Source organism: Podarcis muralis, chromosome 6 (assembly GCF_964188315.1).
Source record: "Podarcis muralis chromosome 6, rPodMur119.hap1.1, whole genome shotgun sequence".
Classification (NCBI taxonomy): Eukaryota; Metazoa; Chordata; class Lepidosauria; order Squamata; family Lacertidae; genus Podarcis; species Podarcis muralis.
This window is the reverse complement of record NC_135660.1, coordinates 18,093,519-18,107,753: the sequence shown is the minus strand read 5'-3', so window position 1 is coordinate 18,107,753 and position 14,235 is coordinate 18,093,519. Positions and strand designations below refer to the sequence as shown.

The 14,235-nt window shown below is 43.9% G+C and overlaps 1 protein-coding gene across 3 annotated transcripts in view; it reads right to left on the bottom strand.

Annotated features, from left to right (window-relative positions):
• Positions 1-14,235, bottom strand: part of SI (sucrase-isomaltase) — a 109,092-nt gene that overhangs the window by 79,425 nt on the left and 15,432 nt on the right. For all 3 annotated transcript variants that reach the window (XM_077929800.1, XM_077929798.1, XM_077929799.1), the window contains exons 6-10: positions 13,244-13,395; positions 7,534-7,705; positions 6,094-6,193; positions 4,286-4,398; positions 3,514-3,639 (exon numbers count right to left, since the gene is read on the bottom strand). In XM_077929800.1, coding sequence (XP_077785926.1) covers positions 3,514-3,639; positions 4,286-4,398; positions 6,094-6,193; positions 7,534-7,705; positions 13,244-13,395 — 663 coding nt within the window. The remainder of the gene's footprint in view (positions 1-3,513; positions 3,640-4,285; positions 4,399-6,093; positions 6,194-7,533; positions 7,706-13,243; positions 13,396-14,235) is intronic.

Below are 14,235 nucleotides of genomic sequence, written 5' to 3'. Positions count from 1 at the left end.
TTTGGTGTATAATTTTACTCAGGCTCCTTCCCATCCCCAAGCTTAGAAAGGCAAATTCAGAAACTTAAATGGTTTCCAACTGTGCAGTTCATGCATGTAAAGCCCAAATAAGAACCATTTACTGTGTGTTATATAATTCATCCCCACCCTGCAACTTCCATTACTATGGTAACTTACGGTGTGGCTGTATTTTATGCGATTTACTCCCTAATATACATGAAAAGTAAAGCGGGTTGATGAAAAGTGGACTTCAAGAAGTCGAAAAAGAAAGAATCATCACAGGCATCCCCGTCCATTAGCGTTACATAGAAACCTGGTTCTCCCAAAATCCAAAATCTTTAATCATAGCAAGGAAATACATTTTCACAAACTAATTCAACAGACTTGTCAGCAAGGGCAGCTGTTCTTTGCAATAACTAAAGATTCTCAGGTGTAAGGGAAATTAGCACCTGTTCTCGTTTTAGTTCTTCAGCCTCCAGGAAGACATACTTCCTACCAGGCTCCCAGTAGGGATAACTCTTTCAAAAATGACATCCTTGATTTTGCCATCTCCACATTCTTTTGATTTGCTTGCTCAACTTAGAAAACTTTATTGAAGACGTTTCAGACTCTAGGCTGCATTCAGATTTGGGATTTAGTTTTTCTGCTTAGTAATGCTAGCACTTCTGCCCCAATTCCTAATGTTCCTTTTGCACGGCAATACCTGTTGCGTTACAGAACGGTGTCTTCTGGATTGATATGCCATATCACACTAAATTATAAGCATTTGGAAAGAACTGCATGCCGGGAAACCACCTCAAATTTTGTCACATGGAATTAACACCCGAATTTCCCATGATTTTTTGAGCTGGCAGGGTTGCAAATGGATCCCCGCCCCCCCCCCCCCCCCCCGGAAACATTTGACATGGAAAATCATGTGAAAACTCTGCTAGATTCCACTAGACTCCAAGAAGTAGCTTTTATGTTGTGTGAAAGATTACATAAAATGCAGAAATGAGCAAGTAAGGAATAAAGTGTAGTCTAGTTTGCATGTTCAGACCCAGAGACCTCCCCGCTAAATAAATTCACACTTGACTCAAATTTTAGTTTGGCTTTTGGCAGAATGTAGGCCACAACTTTATTGATTGAAGAAAGTGACTGGTTGCATAGGCTCTGGTTGGACTAGCTCCCTGCACCCTTGCAGGTAGCGCTGACCCAGGGTTCTAGCATAGGTCAGCCAAGGGTGAACGGGCTAACTCCGCCACCCAAATGTCCCCCTGGACTCAGGCACGGGCACAACCCCGTCAGGGGTTGACCAAACCATCGAGTCCCTGGATTCCTTTAACGGAATACCCTTCACATAGGGATGGTGAGAGCGTTCTCCCATCCCTATCACCTGAACCAGAGCCTATCCACAACCTTACAAGTTGTGATGAATTGCTACGCGGCAGGCAAAACCCAAATCAGCCAATCAACCAAGTAGGGAAAATTCCTGCCGTGCCCCTGTCCCAATGACAGACGACACACGACGGCATAGCAAGGTCAATCGCAAATACCCTAAATATAGGGAGAGGTGGGCTGGTGTTCCCTTTGCATGAGCCAAAAGAGAATATTTGGGTCACGTGCAAGGGATTAAATAGGTCCCTTGAACCATTTAGTCTGCACCCCATTTGCCAGATTACACCCAGCAATGGTGGATCTACCAATCGGGTGTTGTGGCTATCCAATAGACCCACCCACAACCAGGAAGTCAGTCTCCAGGTCTCACCGCAACACGTGCCCTCTTTTAGGGAGGACACAATTTCCCAACTAAGAAACAATACTTCTGCTATTGCAGAGGCAGTGAACCTCCAAATACAGACCTCCAGGGCTCTTTATCTGGGGACTATACCTAATTTATACCCTCACCAGTCTTGGTCGCTTCATACAGTGGTGCTTTTCTGTGGGATGTAATCCACTGGAGCAGTCAAATACAACATTCCTTGTTTCCCTAGAGTGGATACGGCCAGGGGGATGTTACTCCAGTCAGTATAACTTCCTGTTCCACTGGCCTGGAGTGTCCTCCCCCTGCATGTGACCAGGGAGATGGACATGACCCTGGCTGACTCCATAAAAGAGCAGAGTCACGCAGCCATCTCTCTCTCTTGATGCTATGCTGCTCTCCTGCACCCATTTTGTTCTCTTAATGTATTTTGCTGTCTGCTGGCTCTCAGTCAACAGCACATGGACTCAATCCCCATACGGGGTTAACTCATACCATGTTCTGCAACTACAAGCTTAAGTCTGCCTTCAGGGATCATACTGTGAACTGAATATGAGCAAACCTCTTGTTACTTTTAAGGAAAGATGCTTGTGTCTTTATTCTTTTAAGAGGGATCAAAGGGGACACCAGGAATAATCCATCCTGATCAAGCCAGACTGGATTGCTTAACTTTGTTATTGTTGTTTAGTCGTTAAGTCATGTCCGACTCTTCGTGACCCCATGGACCAGAGCACACCAGGCACTTCTGTCTTCCACTGCCTGACACAGTTTGGTCAAACTCATGTTCGTAGCTTCGACAATACTGTCCAACTATCTCGTCCTCTGTCGTACCCTTCTCCTTGTGCCCTCCATCTTTCCCAACATCAGGGTATTTTCCAGGGAGTCTTCTCTTCTCATGAGGTGGCCAAAGTATTGGAGCCTCAGCTTTGGGATCTGTCCTTCCAGTGAGCACTCAGGGCTGATTTCCTTCAGAATGGATAGGTTTGATCTTCTTGCAGTCCATGGGACTCTCAAGAGTCTCCTCCAGCACCATAATTCACTTTGGCGATCAGCCTTCTTTATGGTCCGGCTCTCACTTCCATACATCACCACTCTAAAGAGATTCAAACGAATCTGCAAACTAGATTCCTGCTGTATTGAGGGGAATCTGCTCTGCCACATGACTCATTAGTGTGAGTGAAGGATAATATTTAATCAATATATCATCTCCTACTATCCTTAACATCCCCACATTTTCTTGGGGATGTAATGTAAACATGCCTCTTGCTTCCCCTAGGCAGAGCATGAACAGAGATGTATTGGGAGGGATTATAGAGAAATCCCTGGTTTTGGCTTAACCAGAGAGTAATCTGCTGAACAAAGGTAAGTCATATCCATTGCTCTGACCACTTCCTCTACCTACTTGTGACATTCAGTCCCCAGAAAAAGGTTTTCCATGGGGAGATATGGCTCTCAGGCTAAAAGCGTTCTGCAACATGGGCTTGTTGTAATTCTAGCTAAAGATGTCTCCAAGTTCACAGCATCAACATTCAGAGAACAAATTTCAAGTTACTCCAAATTTATGCCACTCCTGTCAAGCCATTTGTCAGTCGCTGTGAGTTATACCCATCGGATATAATAAGCCTATTAATATTTACATAGTTATTCAACTCCATTCATATATTCTGCTAGTGGCACGGGACCTGCTTCCCCAAGCCAAGATCACATTACAATAATAGCATGCGTATGAATAAAGGGCAAATTTCCCAACTGATCAGACCTATTATGCTTACATATGGTATGCCAGCTTCCCGATTCCTTTGAATCGCGGCTCTCAGGTCAGCAATGTCCGTGTAACCCCAGCGACAGATCTGGAACCCCAGATTCCAGTAGGCAGGCATTCGTGGGAGTCCTATCAGCTGCAAGTTTAAGACATGAAAAGAAGATAAAAGGTAGTTTTTGCATCACTGCATTTCTAAATGAAAGCAACAGTTTAGTGGAAGATGGGGAAAAAAACCCCAGTCTGCCCAAATTTGGTAATGGGGGCTTTTCCCTTCCAAATAGGCTGTTGTCTTCAGATAATCTGTCTACCATTGATTCTTATACCATTGTTTGGACTACAGTGGGGGGGAGGAGGAGCTGGGGTTGGAATGGGACTATTAGCAGTGTCAGCCAGGAGCAGACTCCCTTAGTTTGAACTATTGCTACACTAAGAAGGACATTAGATTTGAACACATAAACAAGATAAAAGGGGAAGACATCAAGGGAAGAGAAAGAGAGCGTAGTATAAAATCCAAAGAGCACAGGAGTAGTTAATTTGAAAATCATTTACTGCATCCTGGAGTCTTTGGTTCGTTGTTTCTTTTGTCTTCAAGGGCATAATTAAAGGCATTTATCGCACATGGGCGTGTTCAGTTTTGGCTCAAAGAAAGGGAATATGCATAAAAATAACGATTAACACATCGTTTGACCAAGAGTAACACTGCCCCTGCAAACTGCTTTTCACAGATACACAAGCAGTTTACCATTGCTAACGGTAAAATCTTGCATGCTACAGAAGCATACCGAGAGATATTCTTGAACAACTTGCTCTGGAGTATTTCCCAAGAAGACATAGAAATCTAGAATCCCACCAATTGTTCTGTATGTAACAGCTGGAACAGGTTGGAGAGCAAAATCTGCCAGGGGAAGAAAAAGCATATTAAGGTGAGCTAAAACAAAAGCATTCTCCTTTGCCATACTGGCGAGATCAATTAGCAATGTGAGGGAGATGATAGCACACCTGTGAGTAATGTCTTATTTCTGAATTGTTGGGTCGCATCATGCGTGGGAATTACTTCACTATCAATCTGTGCCCTGCGGTTCTTTGTATTTAGAGTTCATGATTAACAGAAAGTGATCCATGACTATAATCCACAATTGCATTACATTTTCACTATGCAAACCTGCTGGCCTACAAATGTCGTTGAACTCCAACTCCCTTCAGCCCCAGCCAATAATGTAGTCCAATAATATAGTATATGAATGACACAATGTTGTGGAAAAAAGTAAAGGTAAAGGTACCCCTGCCCGTATGGGCCAGTCTTGCCAGACTCTAGGGTTGTGCACTCATCTCACTCTATAGGCCGGGAGCCAGCGCTGTCTGCAGACACTTCCGGGTCACGTGGCCAGCGTGACAAGCTGCATCTGGCGAGCCAGCGCAGCACATGGAAACGCCGTTTACCTTCCCGCTGGTAAGCGGTCCCTATTTATCTACTTGCACCCGGGGGTGCTTTCGAACTGCTAGGTTGGCAGTTGTGGAAGGATCATGTAAATAAATGGAGAGAGTTCATATATGCTTGTGCTGTTTCAATATGGTAAAGACAAAACAGGTTTCCCAGAAAGGCTGCTGGGAAATTCATGAGGGCAGTTTAAAATAAGAATACTTTATATTTTGAGTTTTTCCAACACTTTTGAAGAAGTCCAGTCTTCTCTTCCCCTGAGGTATATTCTGTGAAATGAACTCCCCAGCTTCACCATGCAGGAATTTTGGACGCAAAGGTGAATCTATTTTCAATATTGTTGGAGCTTGGCTCCTACTCCTCCTAGTCTTCCTCTCTTAAGCCAGTGCTTCCCTTCATCCACCACCATGAGCTAACAACATAATATCATTGGGCACAAAGTAATCTGAGATTTCTCAGAAGAGGGCTTTCGGAGAAAGAGAATTTTGCCTTCCCGACACACCATTATACCACCCACATGTGAAGAATTTGGGGAGGCCAATTTGTAAAACTTGAAAATTCTGAGACTTTTCTGGATTCCTTATCTGCCCACAAAATATGTGGGGGACCTCCTTGGCAAATTTATATAATCAGATGTCAAAGAAATAAACAACTATCGGACTTTTAGAAGACATCTGAAGGCAGCCCTGTTTAGGGAAGCTTTTAATATCTAATGAATCGTTGTATTTTAATATTCTGCTGGAAGCCACCCAGAGTGGCTGGGGAAACCCAGCCAGATGGGTGGGGTATAAACAATTTTTTATATATTATTATTATTATTATTATTATTATTATTATTATTATTATTATTATTAACCACTTTGCTTTTCTCGAACGTATTCTGTATTTGTAGCAAATACAATTATTTATTGATTTAATAAATCACAGATTTGATTTTAATCCAATGGCTATTTTTATATCTGATATTTTCCAGGTGACAAAAATCCTGCAATTGCTGCAATTGCTTTACTAATGATAGCCTAGAGTGTCATTTAAGAATGATAATTTCTAAGGCGTCAGAGGCATCTTTCCATATGTATAATAATGCAGGAGAACGGGAAGCTCCCTGATCGAAAGCACGATGAGAAGCATAATCACATTCATAATCCTTACCCATGGCATTGCTGTTCATAAAGAATACACCAAAGGAATGTCCACTGCCATCTTCCAGGCATAAGAAGAAAGTCTGCGCACCATACAGGTTGTGCATCTCCTTTGGGCGGGGAAAATAGCAATTTAAAATGTGCAGAGCCCATATGCATGTCATGAATCTTCAAAACCTCTTTTGAAATGCAGTTTAAAAGGCTTTATAAAATCTGCCCATCAAAGAATCAAAATGAGATGACTGAACTAAATTTTGTTCCCTAGAATTCACATCCCTAATACTGATCAGTATCATTTATCTTGGTAATCCATCATAAAATCTTGGTTTACTGTTTTGAGCGGAGGGCTATCTAGTTGAGACAGATGTATTGGAATTTAGTCCAGGGCCAAACGAATGAAATTAAATGAGCTGATTTTTATCAAGTTGGCTTAATTCAGCTGTATTAAAGGTCATGGTTAAATTGACCAGTAAATTTCCATTCAGGTGGTGTCCCTTTTTAATGCCCCTGTTTATTTAGAACCAGCTTTTTAAGAGCACATAGGGGGAAAGTTCTACAGGCTCAATTCCTGCTGTTAAAGGCATGACTGTGGGGTCAGTTGAAAGCTGTCAATTATAAATTAAGTTCTGATTCTTATGCTCATTTCTGATGTGGGGAAAGCAGTAAACCATTTAGCCCTCATCATCTTGAAATTGGTCCACCTGCAGAAGTACATTAGGGTTGCATCTAACACCATATTCCATTTCACAGAAGACTCTTTGACCTTGGTGAAGGGTTCTATGAATGGAAGATAATTTTGGCAAACTCCTATTTTTCTCACACTAGTGGTTTCTAAACTCTTCCTCACCCAATGGACCACTTGGAAATTGTTGTGGGTCTTGGCAGACCACTTAATAGTTTTGTTCTGTGAGAACGTGCTATAGTTGATAAATCATTGTTAATTCTGATCAGACAACTAAAATTGTGTTGTGGTTTTTCCTCCTGCAATTGGCATAAACCTCAGCATTCCAGAAGTCAAGAATTTTCTTTGAACAACTGGTAGCAATGTCAGGTCTGGATAATTTATGCTCTTAGGCAGTTTCTTAGAGAGGCAGTTTCAGTGATAAACACATAGCAGCATGTTTGAGCAGAAACTGGCAGTTTCTTCATAATACATAGACATATGGCTCAGACAGAATGCCATATGAGGCATTCAATCCTATTAAAATCATGAGTAAGAATTCTAGTCAAAATATTTCAGACGCAATTCCTTTCACGGCTAATATTGAAAGCTTAGACTTCACCTCAAAATAAGCAAAAGATTTGGAGGCATTGCTAATAGTGCCCTTCAACAACTGTAACTTCCCTCCAATTATAGGAAGAAATGTTTTCACATTTCAAACACATTTGCTCCATTTGCATGTCTGATTCGTCTTTCACCTCATAATAAAACATTTTATTTGTCCCTTACTCCAATAGGTGCAGCATCCCGAGTGAAAATGGGCCACGTTTTCCAGTTAAAATCATGCCGATACTGCCTGTGGATCTGTTCTCCGATACCATAAACATTCCAGCTTGGCAGTCTGATGGAGAGCTGCAGGAACTGGTCAGAATACACAAGTGGTCCTATACTGGTGTCGAACCTGTTTGAAGAGCGACAAGAACATAAGTGGAGCCTGGGACCACATGGTAAAGTGTGGGTAAGAAATCTACCAAATAAATGAAGTGCCTAAATATTTTCAAAAGTAGGCCTATGTATATCCTATTATGGGACCAGACATCTCTTCCCCTCTGAAACAAAAATTAAAGAATGTACAAGATGCCAGGGAGATTCTTTAACTCGGGACTTTAGCAGCTGATCTCTAGCAATACCTTAACTCCTGTATCATCAGCACTCTGGATCTTCTGGAAGTCACACATCCTAAACCTTAAAGAAAAGAGTGCCTTCTAGGATGCAGTTCCAGCTTGAAAAGTATCAGCTGACATGCCAGCTTGATTGTTGTTAGCTGATTCCCCAAGCCAACAGGAATTTACAAGGCTCTATAGAGGCCTTGCCTTCACAACAGCTCACCAGTCTAAGCAACTTGCCTTAAGTGTGAGGACTCTGCCCGCTTTCCTACTTTCTCTGTTGAACTGCTGCCTCAGAGCATGATCCCTGCTATCATTTGTTGGTGCTGGTGCTGACCTTGAAAGCCCTAAATGGCCTCGGTCTGAAACATATCTGAAGGAGCGCCTCCACCCCCATCGTTCTACCCAGACACTAAGGTCCAGCACTGAGGGCCTTCTGGCTGCGAGAAGCCAAGTTACAGGGAACCAGGCAGAGGGCCTTTTCAGTAGTGGCACCCTCCCACCAGATGTCAAAGAGAACAACAACTACCAGACTTTTAGAAGACATCTGAAGGCAGCCCTGTTTAGGGAACCTTTTAATGTTTGATGCATTGCTATATTTTAATATTTTGTTGGAAGCCGCCCAGAGTGGCTAGGGAAGCCTAGCCAGATGGGTGGGGTATAAATAAATTATTATTATTATTATTAATTATCATCATCATCATCATTTGACCTTGCATTTACTTCCAGTTGCTCCAACCTTCTACTGCTACCTCAGTTATTGATTTTCTGCTTGTCTCCCCCCACCCCGTTCATTTCTTTTGCTCCACTTCGACTGCTTCTCTGTCCTTTTCTGCCTGATCTGGTAGCTGACCTCCTACCTGCCCATGGTCCCATTTGTTTCCCTTCTGTTCCTTGCCTGCCCATGACTGATGAAGAACCACAGTTGCATCCTGAAACCAAGGACTGACTGACTGGCTGCAGTCAACATTGGTCAAGGTAATGCAAACATCATACACTACCAGGCTGGCTGTGCAATGCCCTTTACATTTCTACAAGGAATGATAAGAAGTTCCTAGTGTCTTTCGGACCAGGCTACGACATGTTCCTGTATGAATTGACATCTGTCTTGGAATATATTGCACTTATAATAATGAAGACAAGGAAGTGAGTGGCTTCTCATCTGGATAACATCCAGATGGGAATGAGCTTTCCCATCCTCTCCTCCTCCTCCTCCTCAGCATCAAATTGAATGTGTCTCCCTTGCGTGTGCCATCTGTGAGAACTGTATCATCTCAAATTGCATGCAGAGGTGGGTTGAATGAAGTGTGTTCCTCATATGAAAATGGACCCAAATAAAAAATATACGATAACAAAAAGAGCAAACTTTTTCTTTCTTTGTCTGATGCGGAGGTCATTTTTACATACCCTCTGACATTTCACTGATTTGTAACATCCCCAAATTTATAAACTTTGAAATGGGTTCACATGATTAAACAAAGTATCTTCAGTCCATTTGTAGTAAGGACAAAAGAGAATAGCGTCAGACATGCACATGTGGAGAAAAGACAATGTGAAATATGATATAGATCTAGCTTTCTCGGTCTAAAAAGGAATGCATGTAAGTATATACACCCACAAGCAGCAATTCCTGTTTCAAACCACGTCCAAATATCTGACAAAGCTGCATATCAAACAAACAAAAAAACCCCTGCATTTTAGAAAGATAGTGTTAAAGAGGCTAAAGGGACGCGGGTGGCGCTGTGGGTAAAACCTCAGTGCCTAGGGCTTGCCGATCGCATGGTCGGCGGTTCGAATCCCCGCGGCAGGGTGAGCTCCCATCTTTCGGTCCCAGCTCCTGCCCACCTAGCAGTTCGAAAGCACCCTTAAGTGCAAGTAGATATAGCGGGAAGGTAAACAGTGTTTCTGTGTGCTGCGCTGGTGCCGGCTCGCCAGAGTAGCTTCGTCACGCTGGCTACGTGACCCGGAAGTATCTCCGGACAGCGTTGGCCCCCAGCCTCTTAAGTGAGATGGGCACACAACCCTAGAGTCGGACACGACTGGCCCGTACGGGCAGGGGTACCTTTACCTTTACCTTTTAAAGAGGCTAAAATCTCACAAGAGGTACTAACCAGAAGAAATCTCTCAAACATGGAACTACTGCTATTTAATTCCTCTTGTAAAAAAAAAAAAAAAAAAAAAAAAGAAGCTATAAGCTATTGTTCTCATGAATTCTGAATTGGACTGCGTAATCTGCTTCCGGCTTTTGTTAGCTATACAAAGCAGGTGTCTTGCACCTGCCACCCAAATACATAGGATGCTTCAGAACTTTAAATTCCACAGCTCTAGTCCAGGATTGTTTTCACTGTAATAGGTTATAATAATAATAATAATTTATTATTTGTACCCCGCCCATCTGGCTGGGTTTCCCCAGCCACTCTGGGCGGCTTCCATAGAAACCAAAAACCCCACTAAAATATCACACGTTAAAAACTTCCCTGAAGAGGGCTGCCTTAAGATGTCTTCTGAATGTCAGGTAGTTGTTTATCGTTTTGACATCTGATGGGAGGGCATTCCACAGGGCAGGCGCCACTACCGAAAAGGCCCTCTGCCTGGTTCCCTGTAGCTTTGCTTCTCGCAATGAGGGAACCGCCAGAAGGCCCTCGGCGCTGGACCTCAGCGTCCGGGCAGAACGATGGGGGTGGAGACGCTCCTTCAGGTATACTGGGCCGAGGTCATTTAGGGCTTTAAAGGTCAACACCAGCACTTTGAATTGTGCTCGGAAACGTACTGGGAGCCAATGTAGGTCTTTCAAGACCGGTGTTATGTGGTCTCGGCGGCCGCCCCCAGTCACCAGTCTAGCTGCCGCATTCTGGATTAGCTGTAGTTTTCGAGTCACCTTCAAAGGTAGCCCCACGTAGAGCGCATTGCAGTAGTCCAAGCGGGAGATAACTAGAGCATGCACCACTCTGGCGAGACAGTCCGCGGGCAGGTAGGGTCTCAGCCTGCGTACCAGGTGGAGTTGGTAGACAGCTGCCCTGGATACAGAATTGACCTGCGCCTCCATGGACAGCTGTGAGTCCAAAATGACTCCCAGGCTACGCACCTGGTCCTTCAGGGGCACAGTTACCCCATTCAGGACCAGGGAGTCCTCCACACCAGCCCGCCTCCTGTCCCCCAAAAACAGTACTTCTGTCTTGTCAGGATTCAACTTCAACCCATTAGCCGCCATCCATCCTCCAACCGCCTCCAGGCACTCACACAGGACCTTCACCGCCTTCACTGGCTCTGATTTGAAAGAGAGGTAGAGCTGGGTATCATCTGCATATTGATGGACACCCAGTCCAAACCCCCTGATGATCTCTCCCAGCGGCTTCATATAGATGTTAAAAAGCATGGGGGAGAGGACGGAACCCTGAGGTACCCCACAAGTGAGGGCCCAAGGGTCTGAACACTCATCCCCCACCACCACTTTCTGAACACGGCCCAGGAGGAAGGAGCGGAACCACTGTATAACAGTGCCCCCAGCTCCCAACCCCTCTAGACGGTCCAGAAGGATGTTATGGTCGATTGTATCAAAGGCCGCTGAGAGATCCAGCAGAACTAGGAAACAGCTCTCACCTTTGTCCCTAGCTCGCCGGAGATCATCAACCAGTGCGACCAAGGCAGTTTCAGTCCCATGATGAGGCCTGAACCCCGATTGGAAGGGATCCAAATGGTCCGCATCCTCCAGGCGTGCCTGGAGTTGTTCAGCAACCACACGCTCAATCACCTTGCCCAAGAATGGAAGATTTGAGACTGGGCGATAGTTGGCCATACTGGCCGGGTCTAAAGATGGTTTTTTAAGAAGCGGTTTAATGACTGCCTCTTTCAGCGGATCTGGGAATGTTCCCTCACAGAGGGAAGCATTCACCACCCCGCAGAGCCCATCGCCCAGCCCTTCCCAGCTTGCTTTTATTAGCCAGGATGGGCAAGGATCAAAGAGACAGGTGGTTGGTTTCACGCGTCCAAGCAGCCTGTCCACATCCTCGGGGGTAACGGATTGAAATTGGTTCCATGCAACTTGACCAGACAGAGCTCTAGCACTCTCCCGCCCCAGCCCTGCTCCCACGGTGGTGTCTAGCTCCTTCCGAATATGAGTGATTTTATCTGCAAAAAACTTTGCAAAATCGTTGCAGGAGATCTTGGGGTCTTTACAAGGCCCCGATGTTAAAGGTGGTTCCGTTAAATTGCGGACCACCTGAAAGAGTCTCCTGCTACTATTTTCTGCAGATGCAATAGAGGCGGTGAAGAAAGTCTTCTTCGCCGTCGCTATCGCCACTTGGTAGGCTCGACGTTGAGCTCTAACCTGTGTCCGGTCAGATTCGGAGTGAGTTTTCTGCCACCGACGCTCTAGCCGTCTCAGCGATTGTTTCATCGCCCTCAGCTCCGAAGAAAACCACGGGGCTGTTGTGCTGAAGCCAGCTCCAAAGCTAGGAGAGGTAACTAATTAATTGTCTTTTGTTTGTCATGGTAATGGTGACCTCAAAAGGGCACAGTCGTGCTTCAGCCCTATTTTTATTTTTTGCTGCTACATGAGAGTTTATCAAGAATGGAATATATATATTCTCTTTCCCTGTTACCTATCCCCACAACTGAGAGTTCCCAGACTATAATTTTCTTAGGTTATGAATGCACAGCTTTTGTCCAGCTGTTACAGAGGTTCCAGGCACCCAAACTCTGATTAGAACATCAGTTGTGAGGGAAACAAATTATTCCAACATTCGATCTCCAATGCATGTTCATAGGTTCTGACATTTTAAAAATGTGTTAATATTTTACTGCCTTCTCTTAAACTGCTGGTTTCAAATGACTGAGCTACTCTTAAAATGATTTAATATTTGATAGCTTATAAATAATCATATATATTTAGTGGGAATAATAAATAAGTTTCCCTGAATGACAGCTTGCCCACTAATTCTGACTGTCACCCAATAAATGTACAACCATGGTGGACTGCTAAATTTGCCACAGGGTGAAGTCTCCGTGCATGCAGAGCAATGGCAAGGTCTGACAGGTCCAATTAAGCACTTTGATGTGGGTCCCAGAATAATTGCTCACTCTAGAACATTTCCCAGAATCCTTTTCAACAAGCTAACTTCCCCTAGCTAATGTGCAGGGTTCACACAAAAGTTTTATCAATGTGGAAAAGGTTTAATTTATCGAGAAATATTGAGATCCGCTGCCTTATTACATTCTTTTATGTTATGGTACTAATTTTATGGGGTAGTGGAGGCCAGGGATGGAAGTGCTTGGACAATTAATGAACAGTTGATTGCAATGTTACTTGTACTAAAAATAAAACGGTGACTTACAGGACGTTGTTAGTGCTCATCCTGATCACACGGATGCTGAAAGGATTCTCAGTTATTTCAACTCTGTAGTTCGTATTTGTTGCTTTAGGTCCTTGAAAGGGTGAAACATTTGGATGGGGGACTTCATATCTCTTATTATCAGGATCTGTAATCTATTTAAAAAATGAAACAATTAAAACAAAGTTCATGGGGAACCCAGAATTAACTTCTACTTATTGAATACCATCTTTCCCTCATCACAATGCATTCCAAATCAGTGGTATGCATGCTACATGTTTAATGAACATAATTAATTGTGTTAAGACTGCTGTACAGTTAAACACTGTATTCATTAGCCAACTCTCTGCAGCTGTAGTTAATGAGTCCATGCAAATTTCCTCATACACTGTGTGTTCTTCAGACTCATTCATTAAAAACACATTTTTATCAATTTCATCCCATTAGCATAAACTGAATGGAAATAATTGTTTTTCTGACCAACACGTTTTCACTAACAATTTTTTTTTTAAAAAAAGGTGTGTTTCAATCTGTCTGCGATAAAATCAAAAGAAGTAGGAGACTTTCATGCTCGACTTCCACTACCTCAAACCTTTACAATGATGACTCTCAATCAGCTTATAGAATCACAGAATTGTAGGGTTTAAGGGTCATTTGATCCAACCCGCTTAAATTTGGGGGACATACATGACCAGACCTGTCAATATTTTAGGAGACCCCTATTCCCCTCACAGGGAAGCGGGTGGCACAGTGGGTTACACCGCTGAGCCTAGGACTTGCCGATCAGAAGGTTGGCGGTTCAAATCTCCACAACGGGGTGAGCTCCCATTGCTCGGTCCCTGCTCCTTCCAACCTAGCAGTTTGAAAGCATGTCAAAGTGCAAGTAGATAAATAGGTACTGCTCCGGCGGGAAGGTAAACGGCATTTCCGTGCGCTGCTCAGAAGCGCATGGCTTAGTCCTGCTGGCCACATGACCTGGAAGCTGTACGCCGGCT